This window comes from Euleptes europaea, chromosome 1 (assembly GCF_029931775.1).
Source record: "Euleptes europaea isolate rEulEur1 chromosome 1, rEulEur1.hap1, whole genome shotgun sequence".
Lineage (NCBI taxonomy): Eukaryota > Metazoa > Chordata > Lepidosauria > Squamata > Sphaerodactylidae > Euleptes > Euleptes europaea.
The window spans coordinates 124,297,768-124,323,831 of NC_079312.1; the positions used below are offsets into that span (position 1 = coordinate 124,297,768).

Genomic DNA, 26,064 nt, shown 5'->3' on the forward strand with positions numbered 1-26,064 from the left:
TGACTTTGGACTAGTCACAGCTCTCTTAGAGCTCTCACAGCCCCGCCTACCTCACAGGGTGTCTGTTGTGGGGAGGGCAAGGAGAGGCGATTGTAAGCCGGTCTGATTCTTCCTTAAGTGGTAGAGAAAGTCGGCATATAAAAACCAACTCTTCTTCTCGTCGTCCTCCTCCTCTTCCTCCTCTTCAGGTAGCTGTTGTTTCCACTAGGAGGGCCAGTAACGTGTATGTGCTCTGGGTTCACTGCATCCCCATATACACTAGGGCACAGTGGTTCTACATCGTGGTTTCTGGTTTCCCAAGATTGCCTCCACTTTAACAAACTAGGAGATATTCCTTCTAATTTTCTTTTTAGACACTAAGATTCATGCTGAGTAGGCTCTCCAATATCTTCCAAATGTGTGAAGCCCCTAGGTATAAGGATGGTTCTACAAAGATGTTTCTTTGCTATAGAGCTCCCTCCCAATTAACAGTCCTCTCCCCAGTGATTTTCCTGCTGGTTCCCTGTGTGTGTAAAGTGCCTTCAAGTCGCAGCCGAGTTATGGCGACCCCTTTTGGGGTTTTCATGGCAAGAGACTAACAGAGGTGGTTTGCCAGTGCACAGCAACCCTGGCCTTCCTTGGTGGTCTCGCATCCAAATACTAACCAGGGCTGACCCTGCTTCGCTTCTGAGATCTGACAAGATCAGGCTAGCCTGGGCCATCCAGGTCAAGGCTTGTAAAGTGCCGTCAAGTCGCAGCCGACTTTTGTAAAGTGCCGTCAAGTCGCAACCGACTTATGGTGACTCCTTTTTGGGGTTTTCATGGCAAGAGACTAACAGAGGTGGTTTGCCAGTGCCTTCCTCTGCCCAGCAACTGTGGTATTCCTTGGTGGTCTCCCATCCAAATAGTAACCAGGGCTGACCCTGCTTAGTGTCTGAGATCTGACGAGATCAGGCTAGCCTGGGCAATCCAGGTCAGAGCGTTGGTTCCCTACCACCACCTTATTCTGTGAGGGAGGGCCATTTACTCCATGTGTTGTTAGAGGACTTTCCATGTTGTGTGCAGTTTTCAGGTGGTCTTTGCAGAGCAAGCAACCTGGCCTGTCCATCAATATCTGTAAGCAATATGTCTTGAGCATTAGTGTGGTCTTGTGCAACTTCTGATAGGGCCAGTCATCATTGCCTTGTGACATTGGCTTTCTTCTTTGACAGTCTCTCGTGTGCTTGCACAGAGACCATAAATAAAAAAGATCAGTTGCTTATTTGTAACTCTTTTTTCCTTGAGTTCTTACTCACTGATCTATGAAGTCACATGACTTGCCTTCATGCCTCACTGCAGATGTGTGTATCGTGTAGAATACTTTCATAGTGGTCATGCAGCAACTGAGTGGGATAGCACTTGCTCCACTCATGAAAGCATGTGCAAAGGGAGAACACATTTCCATTTCAAGGGAATGACTTCTCAGCATCAGTTTAAGGCATGTGTTTGCACATATGGTTACTTACAAGTAAGCAACCTGGTTTGATTTTGTTTTCACAGCTATCTGCATTTACAGAAGGTGGTCTTTCATTACCCTGAATATTTTCTCATGGAAATTGATTTAACTTATAAATGATATGTTAAGGAGATAGGCAAACACAATTCTGGATTTGTCCAAGTCCTGAGAAGTCCTTTTCTACTGCAGGTTGGCTTTCCCTGTGGTTCTCAGAGAATTTTGAATGTTTTCTGCTGTATTCATTTGGCCAGACCTCATTGCAACTTACAATGAGGTCTTTTTCCTTTTTTCCCTTTGGTATCAGTGTATACAGTATAAGGTGCTGCCCTGAGAAACCTTCAGTGTCAGTTGGTAATGTCTTCTAATGACTTCGATAAGAATGCTATGTTCTTGATGGGGGGGAGCTTTATATTACTCTTTCAAGTGCTACATAACTTGAAGCTGTCGAAATAATAGTACTTTCCCAAACTCGGGCAGGCAATTCCTGAAAGGGGGGGCAGATAGGCAGTGGGTGGAGGCGGTGGAAAAACTATTTTTGGAGAAAAACCCAGTGGAACTCCCCGAGTTCCACGGGGCAGCACCATGATTTTGCAGGCATATCTTGATGCCTGCAAAATGGCTCCTTTCCAGCCTGAAAGAGGTTAGGAAAGGCAGCTCCTCCTCAGGGAATGCCTCCCAGGACCCACGCCGGACATACGCCCCCTCTTCAGGATCGCATGGTATGGCACTGATTTGCTAGTGCTTCCTCTCCTCTTTGCCTCCCCCTTTGATTTTTTCTCTTCTCAGCACTCAGAACAATGTACAGGATGCTCATCTTCCCTGTTTGTTTGTTTGTTTCAATTTATATCCTGCCCTCCCACCGCAAAGCGGGGCTCAGAGCAGCTAACAACAGTTAATAAACAAGGTAACTAGTTGTGCTCCTTGGTTCTTGTAGGTTATCCGGGCTGTGTGACCGTGGTCTTGGTATTTTCTTTCCTAGGAAAGAAAATACCAAGACCACGGTCACACAGCCCAGATAACCTACAAGAACCAATGAACTCTGACCGTGAAAGCCTTCGACAATAGTTGTGCTCCGTTCCAGATTTGTTTGTCAGTTTTGGACATGTTTGAAATTTAAATGAGGACATGACAATCATAACCCTGTCCCCATTTCATTTAAAGCTTTAATCTAGATAACTCGTGGTCAGATAGGAACTGTAGATTTGAGAATTAATTTCTTTCAAATCCACCATGAACCTGGTACAGGGTATATTTCTATGTGTTCCTACCTTTCCTCTGTTTTATTTGAAGATACGAGTTAAGGGAAATAACTGGGCTAACATGCCTTCATTTAAGTTTCAGTGATTTGCAGAGAAGGCTTGCTGGTTCTGTAACAGTCCAAAAGGTCATTTAGGAAATTCAATCTCATGGAGTGCTGGCTAGAATATAAATTTAGCCCAACTACATAACAATAGTTAAGGTAGTTGTGATCAAGCTTCCTGCTGCTTTATGGTTATTTATCTGCCCACAGTGTATACTTCACTGTGCATTAAAAGACTTTTTCTCCTGTAATGTGCTTTGCCTCATGCATTTTATTAAGCCACAACAGCTGTGATATGTCCAAATGGTAAAATTTTAGAAATCACAATGGCTTTTGGGAAACTCATTTTATTCTGGCAAGAGGGCAGGTGTGCTGTAATGAGGGATCTACTCAGTGTCATTACTGTACACAAAGGGCGGCTTCTCATAACTGTACCCTTGTCAGTTGCAGTATTTGAAGAGCACAGGGTATACTATATTTTAATGTACAAGCATAATCATGTGATTGCAATCCCCCCCCCATGTGCTTGTCTTACATATGCAAAAGTGGGCAGCATCTACATGAGAACGAGGTTTATTTGCTCCTTGCATACTCCTCCCCTTGCATTCCGTTCTAAGAACAGTGCTTTAGCATTACCTGCATGTTTGTCAAGCTGGCAGTTTGATAAATTGCAGTTCGTTTTTTGCCTTCAAACCAGGATTCTAAACCAGCATTTAACTATGGTTTAGGCTACTGACTTGGAAGAAAGAAGCAAGCTGCAGGTTGTTAGAACACCATATTCAGGCGTTGCAACACATTGTGTTTGTTATAAACCATAACATCTCCAGTTTCAGCACAAGCCAGAGGTCTTCCTAATTTATTCTCATTACTAGTAAACTATGGTTTGTTCACCACATCAGAATAATTTGTTATCCTGAGAATCACAGGCACATGGATTCCCACACCCATCTGGGAATGAGATCCACACATGCCTTGTATAAGTGCAGATTTGTGTGTGAGTTCATACTCTTAAGAACAGGCGTAGTTTTTTGTTGTATGCTGTTACTTGGGGCATCATCCCACCGTACACAGGTATCAATAGTAGAGAACAAAAATATATTTTGTCAATGGTGAAGGGTACATGAACACATGAAGCTGCCTTATACTGAATCAGACCCTTGGTCCATCAAAGTCAGTATTATCTACTCAGACCGGCAGCGGCTCTCCAGGGTCTCAGGCAGAGGTCTTTCACATCACCTACTTGCCTAGCCCCTCACACACATACACACGGTTGCATTTTACTTGATAATTCATAAACATGACAACCAGAAAAAGGTCTATGTATTTTTAAAGGCAAGTGCATTTATTCATGTATACGTTTGCCCATACTTCATCAGCTACACTTTATACTCCAGAATCTATAGTTATCACAAAATGTCAGAAGAACAGCCACTTCTAAACATCTATTTCGTTACTGTAAACGTAACAAAGTATTTCACTGAATGGTCACTGGTGCAATTTTTTATGTTCTCATCTTTACAAAAGTTTCAAAAATAGAAGCTGTTAAAAGTATTCCCCTTAAACCCATAACGTGCTTGATTCCTTGAAGAAAAGCAGAATTTAAGAGTCAGTTCTCCCAGAGTCATGTTTTATCTGCAAAGGCGTGCTTATAAATTTTGTTCCAAAGTTAGCTCTTTATTGAGATTTTTAATAGTCTTTCAAAGATTGTAAACATTTTTTCCCTTTACTGAAATGTCAACTCTTTTGAATCTTTAATGAAAATTCCTCCTGTTTGAGCACCACTCGTGTTAGTAGAATGGTGTGTGCTCCCTCTGCTGTTTGTCTTCCATTCCTGTTCTACATTGTTCATACAGAATGGTTCTGATAAACAGGCATTTTCTTTTCATTGGCTGGACATCGTGCTGTTCTCTTGCTAGTTTTTTTTACTGCTCTTTGTTTATTTTTTGTGTCTTTTTTGAGATGGAATGACCCTCGTTGTACATTATGCTCCGGTTGCAGATGTACAGGGACAATGTGATATTTTTGTCTGTTTTCCCCCCCTAGTAATTCGTAACATCTGTTTGCCTTTTTGATGCTGCAGTGCCTTGAGCAGATGGTTTTCAGGACACTGCCCATAGTGACTCCAAAGTGTTTCATGGAGTGGTGATATGCAACTTGGCAGCCAGCATTGGCTTGTATGCTACCGGTATCACTGCAGGCAGCTACGAAAGGTGTAGTTGTGTCAACAGAATGCACTGTTCTTTGCTGTAACCAGCAGTGGGGTACAACCCATTGGTTAAACATTACTGGGATTCTGCACTTACCAACAATAAATATTTCCCTTTAATGCCTTGTTTCTAGCAGTCTGAAATTTTTCTGTAACTCTTTTTTGCAGTTTGCACTGAAGTCCCTCTTAAATGTTTCCTGGCAGCTCATGCAACTTCATGTGGTCTTCTTTTCATTAGGATGCTGCTTTAAAATGAGAGGAGGGATTCCCGCCCCCATGTCTAAATAGAACTTGCTTTTGAAGACTGCTCTTGTGTCACAAGGAGTACTACAGTCTGAATTTAAGCTTGCATGAAATATTAAAGAAAGATACTACAGTGTGGGTGGCTTCACTGAAGCCAACTTTCGTCTTCCTTGCCTTAACTTCCCATGAGCAAAGCTGTAACAAACGTGGTCGATGAAAGTTGGCTCTTTTTCTGCTTGGTCAAAAGCATACATGTGCCTAAAATCAACTGTACAGAATTTTGAATGAATGAAGTAATAGCATAATATTATTAGTGGTTTTAATAAAACATTTAATTTATTTTAACATTGATGTAATAGGATCTGATTTACTGGGAGTGGCATTTAATTAATTTAATTCAATTTAGAGAGTTAACTCTATTACATATTAGTATAGAAAATTACCTCTGAACAGTCATTTCTCATTGGTGACATGCAATAAGTTAATTTAGCTCTCAATTCGTTTGGGTGCATTGTGAGTTGTGCACAGGGTTGCTATGGCGACGGGTGCTCAAGCAAGAGCTGTCAACTAAAACAACAAATAGACTACGCCAGCTCTGCACACTGGCACCGTTGTTGTTAGTCTGTAAACACTGACATATGGATTCTGTTTGCTCTATGCCTGATTCTGGTCTCTTTGGTGTTTTTAGGGGAAGCGGATTGTGTATATGTTTATAATTGCTAAAATTGCCCTGGAAGACTTGGTGAATATACCTTTTGAAAGGCTTCTCTGGTCATGGTAAAAAGAGTGGCTACATTTCCTTGGAAGCGTAGGTGGTTTCATGTTCGTGCGGGACAGGCTGAAAGAATTGTTGCTGGTTTTCATCAGTCGTGATTGGAGAGCCGAGCGTGCTGGTGTGTGCGTTGCCTGAGAGAGGTTTTGTGTTTTTTTTTTGCTATGGCAGTTGAGAAATTTAAAAACTGCTGGATCTGCATTCCTAGTGTTCCTGAATAATTTAAATGCTCCTTCCCATATATGTCATTAATATATGATGGCCCTGCAGACATAAAATTCTTTTAGGCTTCAGCTGAATTAATGAAGAGTGTTCCTGATACTGCATCATCCCAAGTTTTCACTGTGAGGTACTCGAATGTCGCAGGCAGTATTAATCAGCCAAGAAAACTCTTTGTGGACTTGGGCCGTGTTCTAACATGCAAGTACTACGGGCAGTGAAGTAGCAAAGTGTTAGTTCTCAATGCTGATTATTGTTAACATCAGAGTAGAGGTATCCCTGTCTAGTAGAAAAAATATTTTAAAGCATATTTCAAAGCCAAAAGCATCAGCAAATAGAATCCTAAAGAGTTGCCTGGAGCAAATCCATGGTTGAATTACAATAGTCAATGATAAATCATAATAGCAGCTTTCACAGACTGAGATATTACACCAAGTCCTGTCTGTCCTATGTATTTTTGTGTCAAAAGAAAATGTATGTCACTAGGATCTGCGCGCCCCCCCCCCCATGCTTCTGTACAGCATGAAGGGGTGGGGTAAGCGAAAAGAGAGAATACGTTTCATCTGCATGGTACCACTCAGGTTTGAGAATAACAGTGCTTTCTTGCTAATCTAGCCCCAGAATGTCACCATTCAGCACTATAGGGCAATTGAACTAGACTGTTGACAGGCAGGAGTAGGTTAAAAGAATGCTACTCAGCTGGCCAAAGTCAGAGCGGGAAAACCTTTGTTTATGGTAATAGTGGTTCCAGCATTAAAATGGTGGAAGGTGAGGGTTAGGTAACGGCTCCCCCATTCTCCTAGTAGCTGTATGAGGAAAGTCACTTCTTGTTATCCAGTGGGCTGAAGGGAAACAATAACAAGTTGCTTGTCCATTTCAGCCATTCAACAGAGAGCGACTCATTCATATATGCTGTCTTGATTCTGTCTGTTGGGAAAGAGGCCTCTGTTTGGACATGAAGCCACATTTTTCTCAGCACCCCCCCCCCCCCCATATGCTGGATCTGGAATGGGCACTGTCCTGTATTGAAATGCTGTGATTTGTGTACCAAATACATTTCAGTTGTGCTCATGCCTTCTATTGCAGGCATCGCTCCCTGGCCTCTTACCATGGAACAAAGTAAATTCCAAAACATTCTGGGCAGCATACCTTCTAGACAAAGCTTCTGCGATGATGGTCTGGCTGAACTGTGAAGCAGAGCAGAATGCAGACCAGCACTGAACGCAGCATGTGTTTAGCAGAGAACATGGCTCTGCTTAAGTATGCTCTGCCCCTACTACGGTAGCCCAAATCCCGCTGCTATAAAGGGAAGCTGATACTGCTGAAGTGACAGGGTAGAAGGCTGGAATTATGCTTGTTCCCAGACCAACAATTACAAATGTAGATTAAAAGAAATGAGTTATACCATGACTGTAGTGTCTTCGGTCGCCTATTTTTTTCTCTTTATGGTGCTCAGGCTTCTTGCGTGCTGTACAGCAGAACCATTCTGGATACAGTTTGGGCTGCTTCCTTTTGCTGGCAGAAGTCAACTCTGTGTTAAGACTGCAAACAGACATGATTTTGTTTAGAACTTGCATGGTCAGAACATCGGGCGTTTGATTAATTGGGACGAGTTTCATTTCTGGTTGCTTTGCCCATGCTGTAAAGGGTCTTGAGGGACAGTTGCTCATTAGAGTCATTGTTGGCATTGATTTCTTCAGTGGGGAGAAATCAAGATCTTTGCAGGATTATGTTGGCTGTATCTACATGTAACCTTGAAAGAGCAGTTTCTAGCTCTTGCTGAAGAATCCAACTTCACTCTCCATTTTGGGGGAGAATAATGGGATCACAATTTCACACATACCTTAATAACCTGAAGTTCTCCTATCTGTCCAGTTTTGGTTTTTAGAATCGTAGTATGTTAAATAGGAAATTTCACTTGTTCTGGAATCTCTGAAGGTTTGACAATGGATGTCATGCTGTATTGATTCTACTTTTAATCTTTCAGTACTGTTTGATACCATGGGGTCTTAGGGTGTTGGCAAATCAGCTGCAGAAGCTGGCAGGCATAAGTATGCTTTATTCTACTCTTCCCTAACAATGAGGTGTCAGAGAGGAGATCTGGAGGTTGAGGATGAAGAAATCATCTTCCTTAGTTCTTTGCCTGGGTAGAATCCTACAAGACTGTATAGTATTAAATCCTTATAGATCCCTGCTGTTTTGTTATCATCACATCCTCATCAGGTTGTGCAGTCTTACCCAATATTAGGCTTCAGCGAAGGACTGGAAGTTGGTGAATGGACAGAAACAGACCAAAACCAAGGTAGGCTTTATATTCTACAGCAAGGGTATACTGCTTACAAACAAGAAAATTAAGCATTCTGCAGAGAAATATTTTTTTTAAAAGCCTTCCTTCTGCACTGACACAGCTTTCCTGAACAGATGAGATGGAAATATAGCTAGGTAGCAAGTAGCTATTGCTAGATTTTTACACACTAATTCACTTAGATGTTACTCATCCATTATCCTTACCTATCATTCAGTGTTCTGCCAGGCCCTAATAGTGTTGGAGAGCTAGCGTGGTGTAGTGGTTAAAAGCAGTGGTTAGGAGCAGTGAACTCTAATCTGGAGAACTGGAGTTGATTCCCCACTCCTCCACATGAGTGGTGGACTGTTATTTTGGGGAACCGGGTTGGTTTCCTCACTCCTCCACATGAAACCAGCTGAGTGACCTTGGGCTAGTCACAGCTCTCTTAGAGCTCTCTCAGCCCCAGCTACCTCACAGGGTGTCTGTTGTGGGGAGAAGAAGGGTAGGCGATTGTAAGCCGGTTTGATTCTTCCTTAAGTGGTAGAGAAAGTCAACATATAAAAACCAACTCTTCTTCCTCTTCCTCCTACTGCTGGCGGAAGGTAGTCATTGTTGACCACTTTATGAAGGAGAGGGAAACTGAAAACTTTTGAAAGGGCCACCATTATCATCATGCAGGGACATTTATTGGTATGTAACTAATTGGGCGCCCTGACCTGGATAGTCCAGGCTAGGTCGTCAGATCTCAGAAGCTAAGCAGGCAAGTATTTGGCGACTGTGGCAAGTATTTGGATGGGAGACTTCCAAGTAATACCAGGGTTGTGACGCGGAGGCAGGCAATGGCAAACCACCTCTGAATGTCTGTTGTCTTGAAAACCCCATCAGGGGTTGCCTTAAGTTAGTTGTGACTTGACAGTAGAAAAGGGGGGGCACCATAGGACTCAGTAATTAATTTTGTATGAATGTTACAAAGCATTTGCTTTATTATATATTTGTGAGCACCCTAGAAGACCTTTTGGGGGGAATGTTTAAATAAATAAATAAATTAGAAGCTACTAGCAGATAGAAATTGGAGGTGAAATAGATAGACCAGAATGCAGGACGCTGCTCCTCTCACTTCCATCAACTCAGAGGTTTGCTAGGCCCAGCATGTGTTGCACTGTTTGCTGCAACTTCTTTGTGAAGGAAAAAAAATTGGAACTGCACATCCCCTGCAGTCATCCGAATATTAATTTTTAGTTCTTTTGAGGTTCAGCAATTAGCTTTAATAGCTATAGAGCAAATTATACCCTTTTCTTTATGATTTGGACCTGGCAACTGATTTTGTAATAGTAGTCTACGTTTTTGTTATTGAGATTTTACTGAATTGGTGTACAATATGGGATTGTAAGCTACTCCATAGGGGATGTAACTAGTGGGATGATCTTTTTGGAAGCACTCCCTGCCCCCGGTGCTGATTCTCCTGATTTTTTGCTGGCTTTCTGTAAGCCCCCAGGCACAGGTCAAATTCTTGCAGAGTGAGAAAAACCAGAAGGAAATTCTATCTTTAGAGCTCTGGAGAGTTGTGCTGCATTCTGTTTCATCAGGTAAGAAGTAACTCAGCAGATCTACAGTTTGACACAAGCCCTTTTGGACAAACCCTGAAGTCCATAGTTAAATGGTTCAGTGTTTCATTTGGAAGCAGAATCTGTTCCTGTACATCGGCATTCTGAAGGTTGACTCAAGGATAGACACCAGTTTCCATAAAGACAGATATTGATGAGGCAATAGGGAAATGTGCTATCGGGAAAGCTAAACTAGTTAACAAGAAGGAAGAAATTGATAACTTCTGTTCACAGATAGTAACCTTGGTTTCATACATTCTACCAAGATGCAATATTAGATAGGGAGAGAGCAACCTCTCCAGGGATCCTGAAGAGATGCAGAAATAATGGATTTTTAAAAGCACAGTTTTGAGAGGCTGTTAGCATCAAAAAAAAACTATACGTGAAAGCAAAATGTTTAGAGCTCTCAAAATTGAGCAACTCATTAACTGCTATTCTTAGTGTACTTGTATTTGTATCCTTGAAGAAGATAAGAAAGGCAGATTCAAGTGAAAATGTGTAATTTGTACGAAGTGATAGGAAGCAGTCACTCTGAAAAATGCGATTTGTGACTAACTTATAGTGGAGCCTATAGGTTACCATGGCTTCCTCATAAAATGTTGGTATCCCACTGATGGTTTTAAATTCTTTCTGGATGACATATTTTTCAGGCAGCTTCTCTGGCAAAAAATTAGAAATTAATTTGTCTGAATCAAGAGCTGCTGAATAGATGACAAATAAATTTCACTGTTTTATAACAGCTATTTAAGAAGGGCAGTTATCCACCAACTTCATTTGATGATCATATGTCTTGGGATGTGCTTCTAGAATGAATTATGTTTTACACCTTGAGGGCCATTAAAAGGTATTAAGATGAGAGCTGGCTAAATTGTTGTCCCTTTGATTTAAGACCCACAGATTGAATAGGTTGTTAGAGTATTCTTCTCCAGTGTAACTGCTGACACATTGTTCTATGACAAAAGTATTTGCAGGGAAGAGAGAGAGGTCCTCTTGGGTTTGCCTCTATCATTAGATTGTTTTTTAACTTGAAGAGTCGTGCATTTTCAGTGTGCTACAATGTGTGTTTTGTGTTGCTTTGTATTTGCTATGCTTGCACAGATCATGTAAGGTTAAAACCAATGTTGATGTGGTTTGGAATATTCAGGACTAGATTGATAAAATCCTCACTACAGCTAAATCAAAACTGATGAATGAAGCTACAGTGGCATTCCATATGGTTCCCTGCTAACATTGTAATGGATGATTCAGAGAAAAATCAAAATGTTTGTTATAGTTTACTTTTTTATTGGTAGGAAGCATTATTGCTGTTTTGGTCAGCAGTCTTCACCAGCATTCATCGTAGTAGAATTTATAACTCCAGTGTTTCAATTATCATATCATCTATACACTAATAGTTGGCCAAATCTGAGGATACTTAAATCCAGTGACTGGAGCTGTGAATGGGCAAGACACATGTTTCTACAAACTTGAAAATGGTGCCAGGTTTGCAGAATATATATGTATGTGTGTGTGTATAGGGTTTTTAAAAAACCCAAAATGATAAAAGGAGGGCCTGTATCTTTAAGCAATAGATTCCCTCAGTGGATGTTGCTAGGCAGCCACAGCATTCCAGGTTTCAGTTTCTGTGAGTAAAAAAGCAGGGGAAGGGGGAAGGGCTCTTTCCAGGCCTGTTTTGGCCTTTGAGGGAACACTCATTGGTCTGGCTAGGGTTGCCAGTTCCAGTTTGGGAAATTCCTGGAGATTTTGTGGTGAAGTCTGAAGAGGGCAGGTTTTGGGATGGGGAGAGGCCTGAGCAGGGTATAATGCCATAGAGTCCACCCTCCAAAGCAGCCATTTTCTCCATTGGGACAGATCTCTGTAGTTTGGAGTTCATTTGTAATTCTGGGGGATCTCCAGGTCCCATCTGAAGCTTGGCAACCCTAGGCCTGGAAGTATCCTATTGGTGACTTGATACCACCTGACTTGCATGATTCAACTAGGCCTGGCTGCTTGCTACTGTTCAACAGCAGCCACCCTATGAAAGCCAGTGTGGTGTAGCGGTTAGAGCTTCAGAGCAGGGTTTGCGAGATCTTCCTGTGGAAGCTCACTAGGTGATGTTGTGCCAGTCACAGACTTTCAGCCTAACCTACCTCACAGGGTTGTTGTGAGGATAAAAAGGAGGACAGGAGAATGATGTAAGCTGCTTTGGACTCCACTGTGGAGAAAGTTTTTCAAGGTAGTTTTTCAAGGTAGAGGCTCGGGGAGAGGGGTGGGACAGAATGCTTAAGACAGAGGGACAGATAAAGGGAGGAGGGAAGTCTGAGGAGGGGAGGGTTTGGGGAGGGGCCCCAGCTGAATCCAATGCCAGAGAGTTCACCTTCCAAAGCATCCATGTTCTTCAGAGGAACGGCTCTCTGTCATCTGGAGGTCACTTGTAGTTCCAGGAGATCTCCAGACTCCACCTAGAGGTTGGCACCCTGTGCCTGGCAGCAACCACTGGGTGACTTGATACCAAAGGATTTGCATGACACTATTAGGCCTAGCTGCTTGCTGCTGTTCAAAGCAGCCACCCTATGAAAGCCAGTATGGTATAGCTGTTAGTGCTTCAGAGTAGGGTCTGGGAGATCCAGGTTCAAATCGCCTGTCTGCCATGGAGGTTCTCTAGATGATGTGCCAGTCACATACTTTCGGTCTAATCTACTTCACAGGGTTGTTGTGAGGATAAAAAGGACAGGAGAATGATATAAGCTGCTTTGGTCCCCACTGTGGAGAAAGGTGAGGTATAAATGAAGTAAATGCCCTGACCTGGATAGTCCCAGGCTAGCCTGATCTCTCATTTCATGGGGGGGGGGGGGGAACCCAGCTGCAAAACCTGCAAACCACCTCTGAACCTCTCTTGCCTTGAAAACCCCACTAGGAGTTGCCATAAGTCAGCTGTGACTTGATGGCAAAAACAAACAAAAAATTAAGTAAATAAATAATAAATATAGGTGAAGATGGGAAGCAGATAAAAGATAGGCTGGTAAATGGTAGAGAAGAGGAGAATGAGGCAGAAAGGGAAGAGGATACGGAAGGGAGGAGGGAAAGAGGAAATAGTGCGGGCAGGGGACACAGGAAATGCTGAGGTGCCTTGAAGTCATTGAGGGTTCCCTACCATGCAAGTGGGCCTTGCCCAGTGGCTGGCACCACACGACTGTGCTGTAGTCTTTTTTTTTTATAAATTTTATTTATTTTTAGTCTTATATCCTGCTCTTCCCCCAACTTTACAGCCCTGATTCTCGTGCCCCTAACTCCGAACCTCAAAGATTTTTTAAAATGTTGCTTGGAACAGTTAAAAGCCCATTTGCCAACAGGAGTCCGCTGGGTATTGTATCAAACCCTTTTCAGAAGAGTTCACATTTAAACATAAGGGATTCTGAAAATATACACTTCTGATGGCAAGAGTCCAAATGAGAAATTAGACCAGGGGAATATGTTGCAATCCCTACCCTATCTTACATGCTTTGCTTAGAGGCATCCAAACAGAATGTAGTGCACCAGGAAAACAAGAGCAATGAAATCTAGATCCGTTTATTTTCCTGTTATTAGTATCTTGTGGGGATTATGGTGATTAAACATCCTGCTTGGTAGACTGTAGCCCCTAACCTCTTGAATGTTCTTATGTGGAAATCTCTAGAACTGGATTCTGTGCAGGGTGTTTATGGCCAGGTGTTAATCTACAAACTGAAACTGTATTGCTTCTTAGTAACACTATTCCCAAATAAGAGGCTTGAGGATTGTACACAGAATCTGTATAGCTTTGATAATATTTTACGAATCTTGTTCCTTTAAAAACACCCGTTTCTCATAGTTGCATTTTTTCAGATTGAGATTATTTCAGTATCATTTTGCGCAGTTAGACCTTTCTGTGGCCGAAGGATGATAGTAGAGCAGTACTACTTACATTTGAAGCATTACCTCTTATGTAAGCTCTGTGATACCTTCACTTTTACCAGCAGATGTCACTGTTGTCAAACTTGAGAGTTTAGTAGACAAAGGAAGTAATTTTCTGAATAAAAATTCACCATTTCAAAGTGGAATGGGGGAAAAATAAGTGTTTCCATTCTAAAACTGTATTCTTACCGTAAAAATCAGAATTTACTTAAAAAGAACATTGTGCTTCTTCTGCTGTAGTTCAAGTGTTTCGACTGATCTGGGTAAGTTCTTGTCTTTGTATCTGGCTTCAATAGGGGGTACCTCTGTGTGGGCGTGATAATCTTCTTGGTTTTATTTAAAAGGTGTTTCCTGTTTCCTGTTCCTGTTTCAAGGTTGCTTTAACAACCTCTTTCTCTACACAGTGTACATGCACAATTTTGGGTACAAAGGAAATGGCTTCATTAAGGTTGATTGGGGGGAGGGGAGAGAGAGAGATGAGAAGGAAAAATTGCCCATTTGATTGGCTGGATGAATAGCTCTGATTTATGGGATCCATCTGTTTCCTGTAATGAATTCATAAACCCATCAAACAATGACCCAAACCAATTATGGATGGGGGGTGGGGAGGAAATACATTGGCATGCTATGTTTAATGCAGTGAGGCACTTGCATTGTATAATCAAAAATTCTTCTCACATACAGCACTCTGTAATGGAGCTGCTGTGTTTAATGGAAGCTGTAAATAAATCCTGTCACAGCAGCAGCCAAGAATGCATTGCTGGATTTAACTGTTTCTCTGCCAGAACGCTGCTCCCTTGTGTTCTAGCTCTTGTTCCCTCTCTAATGAACAATTGCAAGTTCCGCGCAAATTTGGGGGGAGAATTATGGCATGCTACAGTGTACAGTGTTAGTTGGTTCAGTTAGTTCAGTGTTAGCTACAAATCAGCATTGAGGGGCTTAGGCAGTTTCTGTCACTGCTATATGCATTCCTGCCTTTGGTCCCAGAAATGTGCTTAAAAGCTTTTGTAGTAATTGAAATCTGGGTGACTGATCCCATTCATTGCATTAATAAAAATCATATACAGTTTCTTAATGCTTTTGTGTAGAGTTGGGATTCCTCTGAGATTTTAATCATTAAAAAGCATATGTAAGTAATTATTGGATTTGTTTCTCTAAAATTGGATTAGGAAGTTATATGCCATTAACTATGCAGCGATTATTAGCAGCAAGCAGTTTGGTTAGAATGTGGGAAGCTCTTGCAGTGTGTTACAAATAGATATCTGTCATTAAAAATCCAAGGCAATGTGGATTTCTCTTAAATTCCATGCTTTCTTTCACTTTGTGCTACAATTAGTGCAGCCCTCGCTATTTAAAAAGCAAACAAAATAACCTAATAACTAAAATAGTACGTTAAAGAACAGTCCAGAAGACAGCGGACTGATCTCAACAGCATCAGGATGACACTAGATGAGATTTCATTTACTGTATCTCAAACAGCTCCTTAAATGACAACAGCCATGGCAATATATTACCATCAGGTGAAAGGGTAGACAGGCAGTCTCTTGTGTAACTGGCAAGGTCTTTTTGTAGATTGGCAGATTGGCCCTTGGGGCTGATTAAATGTGTGGTGCACAACATTTCAGTCTTCTAGCCGGCCTTCACTGACCATGGCTGCTGCCACGGATGCTTTCATCGTATAAAGTTTGCTGGGTGAGAGGAAGTGTTTGTACGTTCAGAGGGGTATGGTTTATCATCCCAAAAGGTATGGTTTGGATCAAGAAAGGTAGTCTCAATTGACAGTTTATAAGGCAATTGTTGGATCTGCCACAGCAGAGAAAGCATTAGCAAAGCAAATGCAGTCACTCAAAGCAGCAGGCATTTTCCCACAATGCAATAGCAAATCTCCACAGCTATTTAGCTGGCAAAGGGTGCTATAAAATTGTGCATAAAGGATTTTAGTTTAGTGCATGTTACAATTTTGATGTCTAGTCGCTTTAAAATACCTTAAGTAAATCACTGTAGTACTTGAGATCCAAAACAGCAGGCCAATTTGAAACCAAGCCATAAGAATTTAATTTATCTTGGTGCTGTAGCTGAATGCCTCTCATCCAAATTCTATAATCATGCAAAGTTTATTTTTGGCCTGAGCACTTTTTTAATTAAATGGTTCCCTGCCCTTTAATGAGTGTGAAAGTAGGGGTTTTTTTTTGTACCATCAGAATAAATTGAGAACTTCTTTATAGGTTGTTGAAAAATATTAGCCACTATAAATAATTTTCAAGAACATTAATTCTAAGTTAGTAGGCTGATTACCCCCTTATTTCTAACTAGTGCTGTCAACTGATTAGTTTTTAAAAATCATTTTATGGTTTTTAACTGATTGATTACATTTAAATACATTTACATATTTTAAAATGTAATGATTATACTTTATGTATCTTATAAAGAAATAGGACCTTTTCTCTTAACCATGGCAATGTAGCCCTCATTATGCCATTGTTGAATAAAAAAGAAAAAAATCCTTTAATTTTTTTCTAATACAATAACGTACCAGAAACCAAAATGGCAGGAAAAATAAACAAGTGCAAGTGTTGTCAGTATTTCAGAAGATTCAAATTTAAAATGTGACCTGACATTGAATTCCACTACTCTGTCAGCTTCAATGTCTTTTGGTTACCAGAAGAACAGATATAATTGTCCCATTGTCAGAGGGATGCTTTTAGGTGTCCTGCAGGGTGTGAGTGTGTGTATCTATATCTATATAGATATATCTATATAGATATATCTATCTATATCTATATATCTGTATCGAGAGAGAGAGAGAGAGAGAGAGATGAGAAAACCAGTGTTTATTCTCTCCATGATTCACTTTGTGGTTATTTTGTAATTAACTGTATTCGGAAAAGTTCTTTTTTTCATTGTTGATTGTTGTATTCATAATTTATCTTTTTCCTTAACAGGAATTCAGCAGTAGGAGGAATGTTAATCAATGCATGCTTGCTATTTTCCAATATGAACCTATGCTAGGAAAAGGTGAAAAATCCATTAGAATGCCTCCAGAGAACCACTTCAGAAAGCCTTTTACCCACTTCAGCTGCCTTCGATAAATGGTTTAGATGTAAGACTGGTTAAGTCTGCTCCTGAATGCCCCAACCATATATAAAAAAGTGTGGGGGGGGAGATCCTTATACCAGCCATTTCAACACTGGGCCTAAATTTACCTGTTTTTTTTTTTTTTTAATACAATACCTTTATTGGCATCTTAGAATAATAAAACACGCGGAAAATTTACCTGGTAAAAATCACAAACTGCAAATAATCCAGGAGGGCAAAGTTTTCAGTTTAGGCAAATAAGCAGTTCTGAGGAACATTATCCAGAAGCCTTGACCTGAATGGCCCAGACTAGCACTATCTCATCAGATCTTGGCTCTTAAGCAGGGTTGGCCCTGGTTAGTACTTAGATGGGAGACCACCAAGGAAGTCCAGGGTTGCTATGCAGAGGAAGGCGACAGCAAACACTTCATCTCTTGCCTTGAAAACTGTAGAGGGTTGCCATAAATCACCTGTGACTTGACGACACTTTCCACCACAAGTGCTAAGTCAAGAAGGAAGGGGCCTCCCAACTCCTAAGGTTTCAAGCCCTATTTGCTACACAGTGTTAAAATAGACACTTCAAAAAGTTCTCTAGAAGTGCTGAGTTGCCTTTTGCCAAGGGCTTTGCATTATAATTTATCTTTTTTCCGTAATGGGAATTCAGGAGCAGAAAGAAGCACCCTAGCTATGATTGGTCAGTCTCCCACTTCAGCCACAAAAGTTAGGCAGCTCATCAGGTACCAGTAAGGGCTAAACTACAGACCTAAAAACGCAAAATGGCTGGTATGAGGTGGGATGATAGTCATATTCACTGAATCTGAATGCTGGCAGTATATAATCTGTTAACGACTACAAAGCTGTCTTCCCTACCAGCAGTATTTCTGTAAAAGGCTGGCTTGAAATCCATTTCCTAAGGGACTACAGTCAGTTTCATTCTTACTATATGCTGGAAGCTCCTTAAAGGTCAGCTGGAATAGCAGAATCCAGTCTCTGCCACAAAGCTGCAAAATGTATTTGAAGAAAATAAAAATATTTTGCAGTGTATAAAATTTGATAAGGCAGAAAGTCATATGCCACAACACTGCGAAACATCAATTGTTGAAGACAGCTTAAACTGCATTTGAAGTGGTATGTATCTGTACTTATAGTATCATCAGCATAAGCATCTCCCTGAGGCAGACTTTGAGTGAACCAAGAATAGAGGAAGCAAAAGACATTTTGTCTACTTAGATCCTGAAAAAATAATGTTAAGGATGCCTCTTTGCTGCATGAAAACCAAAGGTGGCTTTTTCTACAGAGACAATGAAAAGCAGAATAGTTTATATTCTTAGTTTTCAAAAAAAAATGTAGGAGAAGGTTTAGCTTCTGATACTGGTTTGGATCTAAACTACCATAAATGCCATGAGCTTGCAGAAGCAATCTTTGTTCTTTTTTCCTGCAACTTTGGTAACAGAGTGGGTTGTGGCACTGTGGCTGTAGTGGGAAGATGGTATTGGAAGGAAATGCCCCCTTTTGCCCAATTCGCAAAAGAGTATACACAAGCCTGGGAAGGGGTGACTTCTGCTGATTCTTCCTTCATGCTGCAGCCCCTCACACTGCTTCTCAAGTAATTCTAGCAAATTTCTCAACCCCTGGGGCGAGTTTCTTAGCAGCACAGGAGAGGAGTGGGAAGGAGCAAATATTTTTTCTTCTAACTTGTTCCATTCATGGTTGGTTGGATCCAACCTATTGTCCTAACCCCTTTGCCATTTAATGCATTTCATACTTCTTTTCTAGGCTGGGTTTACACAAAATCAAAAGCCTGATCACAAGTTTATTTTGCTACATTTAGATTTCTTTGGGCAAACCATGTTTTCTCAGTTGTCAGCGAGTTCTTCTGTTTGATAACGGGAATAGGTGTGCATTTCTTCCATCAGAACTCCAGTATAACAGTCCGGCAAAGTCCGCCTCAGGGCATGAAATTGGTGCATTTCCCAGCCATGAAACTGACTTTTTCTTTGCCTAGCAACTTGTGCTCTTTGAGCTATTCTGATCCTCATTGGGGTTGCCATTGGTATGTAGCTAGCTAGAGTTTGTCAGTATTTGTGCCAGAATGGGATGCAGACTGAGTGACTTTGGCCTCATTACTTCAGGCAAGATTAGCATGTGTGAGATGTCTGATAGAAATCTGGAGGGCAGGTCTAAAACGTACATCATGACTGGAATGTGCACACATGGCTGATAATAAATAAATGAATAGGTCTGAAGGAGAGGAACCAGACAACAAAGACTTGGGATGACACAAAGCTGACCTCTGGATCAGTTGTTCTGTCGCTCTGGTTTCTGTATAAAAACTGTGCATAGGGATGTAAGATAATATCTTTGTGTATACATTAGTCTTTCACTTTTGGTAAAATGGATAGGGGCATGCTTTCTGTTCCAAAGCCTAAAGGATGCTGTCTTATGAGAACAAATGGCTTCACTGAAGAGAAGGTTGTAACCTGAAAATTATATATAAGGGAAAGTTTATTTTTGTTTGTAGTAACTGGGGAGTTTAACACAACAGTTATAGAGAAAGTAGATATGTTCTTTATGTTAAGGACAGCTGAATGAAGGAAAGGGAAGATACAGCAGAGGTTCTTCAGTCTTAAACTTCAATAGTTCATTACGATTTTAAGAAAAAGGAAACCTAAACTGATTCTTTGAATCCTAGGGATGGTTAAACGTACCATATTAGTATTTTACTTTGAGCGCAGTCCTGTAAGCACCACTTCACTAGATTTCTGGAAGCAAAAAAGGGGCTAGGGACATTGGAAAAAAATCTGTATTCTAAAATGCTGCCTATTTAAAAATATTGGATATTTTTAGCAATTTTTTAAAGCAAAAAGTTGATTTTAAATTGATTTTGAAACTACATTTAGAGTGTTTATATGTGTATACATAGAGGAGGTCCCATATTGTCATCCTTTCCTGGGAGATTGGAAGAAGCTAAAGTTTCCCTTCTCTTAGCAGACTCCTCTCCGGAGATAACCATTCAAGTAGCCAAATTTTGCCTCCTGTCTAGTGGGATTCATAAACGGCTAATTGAAAACCCTTCCCCATAGAAGATCTTTTCTCCTCCTCTTCAAATCATCCTTCCCAGAATCATCAACTTTTATTATTTTATTTTATTATTTTAAACCCAACTTTGATTTTATTCAGAGCTGATATTGCATCGAAATAAAACTTGATTGATTGACATAGAGGAGGGAGGGGTAGCTCCTTCTGTACCTGGTTCATAAATGTGGATTTATAGCCCACAAAGCATTTAAGCTGGGGAGCTTTAGTTTTGTTAAACCATACAGACATTTGTTAAGCCACACTGAGATTATAGTAAGGACCTGTTGGAATATGCAGCATGAATTCTTGACTGTAAGAATGCATCCTGATTTCAACTGTATCATGGTTTCCTTTATAGGACTGGGGAAATTAGAGATCTGAAGAAGGATATGTTGTACAAAAGGTGCCAGTAGAACAAAAGTGTGCATCAAATGTCACACAGGCCTTTTGGATTACCGTCTCAGGGAATGGAAGAGCCTTCGTATTCATAAACAGGAAGTGAACTATTGGAAATTTAGATCTACCTTTAAGAACGTAAGAGCCATGCTGGATCAGACCAGTGTTCCATCTATTCCAGCATCCTGCCTCACACAGTGGCCAACCAGTTCTTCTCGAGGGCCAGAAACAGGGCACAGAGGCCAAGGATTTCCTTGTTGTTAGCTCCTCACACTGGTATTCAGAGGTTTACTGCCTCTGAATGTGGAGGTTACCTTTAGTCACCATAGCTAGTAACCACTGATGGACCTATCCCCCATGACTCTGTCTAATCTCCCTTTAAAGCTGTCTGCGCCTGTGGCCATCACTACATACTGTGGCGGCAAATTTCTCATTTTAATCAATACTTACGTAAATAATTATTTCCTTTAAACAATATGAAAACAGATCTAGAGTTCCAATAGTTCACTTCAGGTATAAGGTAGAATATTGTGTATAGGTGTCCTAAGCCATTGTGTTTAAACAGAACAAAATGTTTTCTTTAGGAGTGGAATGAAAATTGTAAGCTAACTGATTTTCCCCAAACTTCTTTTTGAAAGCATCCACACACTATTGTATTGGTAGCATGTTATTTAAAAACTTCCAGAGGTTCAAACTTTGCAATGAAATACTACGGAACGAGTAGGTTGATTTCACTTTTCTGCATAAACCCGTAATGTTGCATTTTGCCAACCATTTCTTTATGATATCTATCTTTGCATTTTAACTTTTTGTGGAGTATGGTGAAAAGTTTTAATACAAGTATTTCTCTGTTTTATACTTCTTTGTTCTTGGGTCATTTTCCTTCGTGGGGATCTGGCTCTGGTTTCATTCCAATTAAAAATCTGGGAAATGTTTCTGGTCTTGGAGCAGCAGCTGCAGAAGTTTAAACAAAGTCAGTATTTCATCTGTATTTCCAGAGTATGCATTCTTGGACAGTATTAAGCATACTGTATATATAGTGTAACACACTGAGTTTGAGCCTTATATACAAAGTTGCAAAATGTAAAAAAGCAAGAGATGATGTCATTTTTAAATGATATTTAGGCTCATTTTTATTCTGAAATAGTTCAGAGAAGCAGGGAATAGAGGAATGGAATGTTTCTTTCCATTTGCTTATAAACCACTGCTTTTTAGGAGAAGACAAGAGTCTAGTTGTATTTGTTCTTTCTCAAGATGTTTGTTCTTATTTTTGTTTAAATCTCCCCCCTCGTTTAAAAGATTTAGATGCCACATTTTCTGCACTTCAGGCTCTCAGGTTGTTTACTATTAAATTTAAAACAACCATTATAAAAACAATATAGAAACATAGCAGCACCCTCAGCTACCAACAGCATAAATTTCACAAGGCTGCCAAAAGTCATGGTGAATAAAAATATCTTTAGGTACCTGAAATTCAGTAATGTGGGCACCAAACTAATAAACCTGGTGAGGGAATCGCATGTTACTACTGAGAAGATTGTCTACTCCAAAGATGAGGCACCTGGAACAGGGCCTCACAATATCTCTTAGTATATGGGTGGGTTTATATGGGAGTAGATGGCCCTTTAGTTATGATGGCCCCAGATAGTTTAAGGCTTAGAATCATAGAATCATAGAGTTGGAAGGGACCAGCAGGGTCATCTAGGCCAACCCCTTGCACAATGCAGGAAATTCACAAGTGCCTCCCCCCAAAACCCCAGTTACCCCTACTCCATGCCCAGAAGATTGCATGATCTGCCTAAGGTCATAGAATCAGCATTGCTGACAGATGGCCATCTAGCCTCTGCTTAAAAACCTCCAGGAAAGGAGCGCTTACCACCTCCTGAGGAATCCTGTTCCACTGAGGAACCACTCTAACTGTTAGAAAATTCTTCCTAATGTCTAGACGGAAACTCTTTTGCTTTACAGGTAAGAATCACAATTTTGAATTGCATCTACATATGGCAGCCAGCAGGATCAGACCAACAATCTGGTCTGTGTAACACCCTATTGCCCACAGTGGCTATCAGGATGCACCAGAGGTTCCACGTGCCAGGGTTGCAGAGGCTAATCCTGTTTTTGCCTCTCAGCAACTAGTATTCAGGGGTGTACCTCTGGAAATAAGGTTCCATTTGGGCAGCATTGGGTAGTAGCCATGATGCCTCATCTGGAAATAAACTAGTAGCCAGTGAAGATATTGAAGCACATGGAGATGACGTTAGTGCTAACTGGGACCTCACCCTTGTAGAGATTCCTCAAAGACTTAAACCTAATCAGGTAATGATCTGTCCTTGACAATGGCACTGCTGATATTTCCAGACTTGCAGATCACCACCATATTCTCAGAGAACCCCAAATCAAGCATGGCATCTGCTGCCTGTGTAGGGCCTAACACATTTTGAAACAGTGGTTATCATGCTGGTCATTAGGTTCAAAACCACACCAGACATGGGAACTTAAGTGTGAAGTTTGAAGTGTCCTCGAATTAAAAGCTGTTTAACCTCAGCACAAAGTCTGCCTCTGCCAGTTTTGACAGGGAGTTTGTTTTCCAGGGGGGATGGGTGATATGCTCTGTCCCTTATTGTCAACAATAGGAACATATACCATATTTTTCCATCTATAAGATGCCCCCATGTATAAGACCCCTATTTTTTTAACCCAAAATTAAGATAAAATAGGGGTCATCTTATACATAGGGGTGTCTTATAGAGCTTTCAAACCGGGAGCCACCCACCCAGCCCGACAGCTGACAAATGGGGCTGTGGCGACCAGTTTGAATGCCTCATGCCGGGCGACCAGAGCCACCGGCCTCTTTCCTCATTCACTCTCTTTCTCTGCCCGTTGGGCGAGGAAAGAGAGCCACCAGTTGGGTGGGCGGCGAGCAGTTTGAACGCCGGACGCCGGCTGGCCAGGGCTACAGGACTCTTTCCCCGCTTGCTCTCTTTCCCCGCCCAACAGGTAATGGGCGGAGAAAGAGCGAGCGGGGAAAGAGGCGGCAAGAGCCGGCTTCCGTGTATAAGGCGACCCCCTAATTTGGGGGCTAAATTTTACAGAAAAAAGGGTCGTCTTATACATGGGAAAATATGGTAGTCGAAACAGGGATCAACAACACGCTTTAAAATTTTGATGGCACAGCACAGTCAACAACTGCATGCTTCTGCACACTGAGGCTTGTGCAGATGCTTCAAAAGAAGGACACTATTGAGACAAGCTAACCATATCTCATCTAACCAGGTTTTGGTGATGCATCCTCATCCAGGATTAAATCATAAATGGCAATAGATTTTCCTTGGGCCATGCTGGCATTCAGCATCTTAAGACCAAACTAGGCTAGTCTGTCCCACACTGATACTATTCCTTGGGTTACTCAGCTGTTCCTCGGGCCTGTGTCACTACCCAGGCACACAGGGATGTCCTATTCAAAAAGGATGAGAACAATAACCTCAATCAATAGAAAGCATGCAAAACAAGAATAGAAAAGAAATCAAACAAATTACTCAGAAAGTAATACTCAGAAAGTGCATAGTTCCCACATCACTCTTCTGTCAGGTCTACCATGCTCTTGCTTCTCTCTCAAGTGACAACTCAAAGGAACAAGTGGATGTTTGTGTGTGTGCGTGCGTGTGTGTGTGTGTGTGTGTGTAATTTGTGGTGTCAGAAAGCTGAATTAAAATATAAAATTAACAAAAAATTGTCGAAGGCTTTCACGGTCACAGTTCATTGGTTCTTGTAGGTTATCCGTGCTGTGTGACCGTGGTCTTGGTATTTTCTTTCCTGACGTTTCGCCAGCAGCTGTGGCAGGCATCTTCAGAGGAGTAACACTGAAGGACAGTGTCTCACAGTGTCAAGTGTGTAGGAAGAGTAATATATAGTCAGAAAGGGGTAGGGTTTGAGCTGAATCATTGTCCTGCAAAAAGTATCAAAGGTAATGTGCTAATCATTGTCCTGTAAGTATCAAGATAATGTGCTAATGAGGGTGTGGTATGTTAATATAGAACCATTGTATCCTGAAGTGATCTGTTAATGTGTGAATCGAAAGCTAATCTGCATGGCTATTGTGGACTGTAGTCTTTGTTAGTCTGGAGGTTTTCAGGACATGAATAAGGCTTGGCTTCCTGTCCTGAAAACCTCCAGACTAACAAAGACTACAGTCCACAATAGCCATGCAGATTAGCTTTGGATTCACGCATTAACAGATCACTTCAGGATACAATGGTTCCATATTAACATACCACACCCTCATTAGCACATTATCTTGATACTTACAGGACAATGATTAGCACATTACCTTTGATACTTTTTGCAGGACAACGATTCAGCTCAAACCCTACCCCTTTCTGACTATATATTACTCTTCCTACACACTTGACACTGAGAGACACTGTCCTTCAGTGTTACTCCTCTGAAGATGCCTGCCACAGCTGCTGGCGAAACATCAGGAAAGAAAATACCAAGACCACGGTCTCACAGCACGGATAACCTACAAGAACCAATAAAATTAACAAATTCATAAGCCATTTAAATGCAGAGTCATTGCCTTACAGCTCTATTTGTTTCTAAGTTGTTTTAATCAGTGTTGCCAGTAAATAATTTTCAAAGAAATGGATTGCTGTTAAATGTACCCTGTTCTGATTTTTTTAAAGCATAAACTTTGGGACTATCTGTTGCTGATTACCCGCTACCTTCCAGCAAAAAGGGCATACAAATCAGAGCCACTTTGCACTTTGCTGCCTTTTAAAAACGAGTTGTTTAATTCTTCCTCCTGCAATCTAATTCTTAACATTTCCTTTTCCACAGTGCCAGAACCTATTAAGACCAGTTTAAGCCAGCCCCAACCTGCCGGTACCAGTACCAGTACTTCCACCAGCACTATTACTAACAATAGCAATGGCAAGCGTGCATCTGCCAATGGGCAGCAGCCAGCTGCATCCCGATACTTGCCTCGTGAGGTGCCTCCACGCTTCCGCCAACAAGAACAGAAGCAGCTTTTGAAGAGAGGCCAGCCTCTGCCTACTGGAACTCTGATCAGCACGAGCCCAGCGCCAGGTACTGGACAAGCAGGAGCAAGTCCTCCTCCACAGCCAGGAACAGGTGGACATCACCACCCCACTAAGACTCAGACCCCAGCAGGTAAGAGGCTTATGCCGAGAAGTGAATTACGCGGAGATGACTTGTTTGGGTGTTCATTTAAATAGCTAACTCAGAGCTGCCCTCTGTCAGTTGGAGTCTAGGCTTTTGGAGGAAGAGATTTTGCTATGTGTTAGCCAGGGTACGTTCACTTAAAATGTATGTGTGACTTCCTTCCTTCCTTCCTTCCTTCCTTCCTTCCTTCCTTCCTTCCTTCCTTCCTTCCTTCCTTCCTTCCTTCCTTCCTTCCTTCCTTCCTTCCTTCCTTCCTTCCTTCCTTCCTTCCTTCCTTCCTTCCTTCCTTCCTTCCCCCATAGGTCCTGAGCAGTTAT

General features: G+C 41.3%; 1 protein-coding gene across 4 annotated transcripts in view; it reads left to right on the forward strand.

Annotated features, from left to right (window-relative positions):
• TNRC6C (trinucleotide repeat containing adaptor 6C) overlaps positions 1-26,064 on the forward strand; it is a 141,389-nt gene that overhangs the window by 37,991 nt on the left and 77,334 nt on the right. For all 4 annotated transcript variants that reach the window (XM_056864829.1, XM_056864831.1, XM_056864832.1 and 1 more), the window contains exon 4: positions 25,403-25,735. In XM_056864829.1, the coding sequence (XP_056720807.1) occupies positions 25,403-25,735 (333 nt within the window). The remainder of the gene's footprint in view (positions 1-25,402; positions 25,736-26,064) is intronic.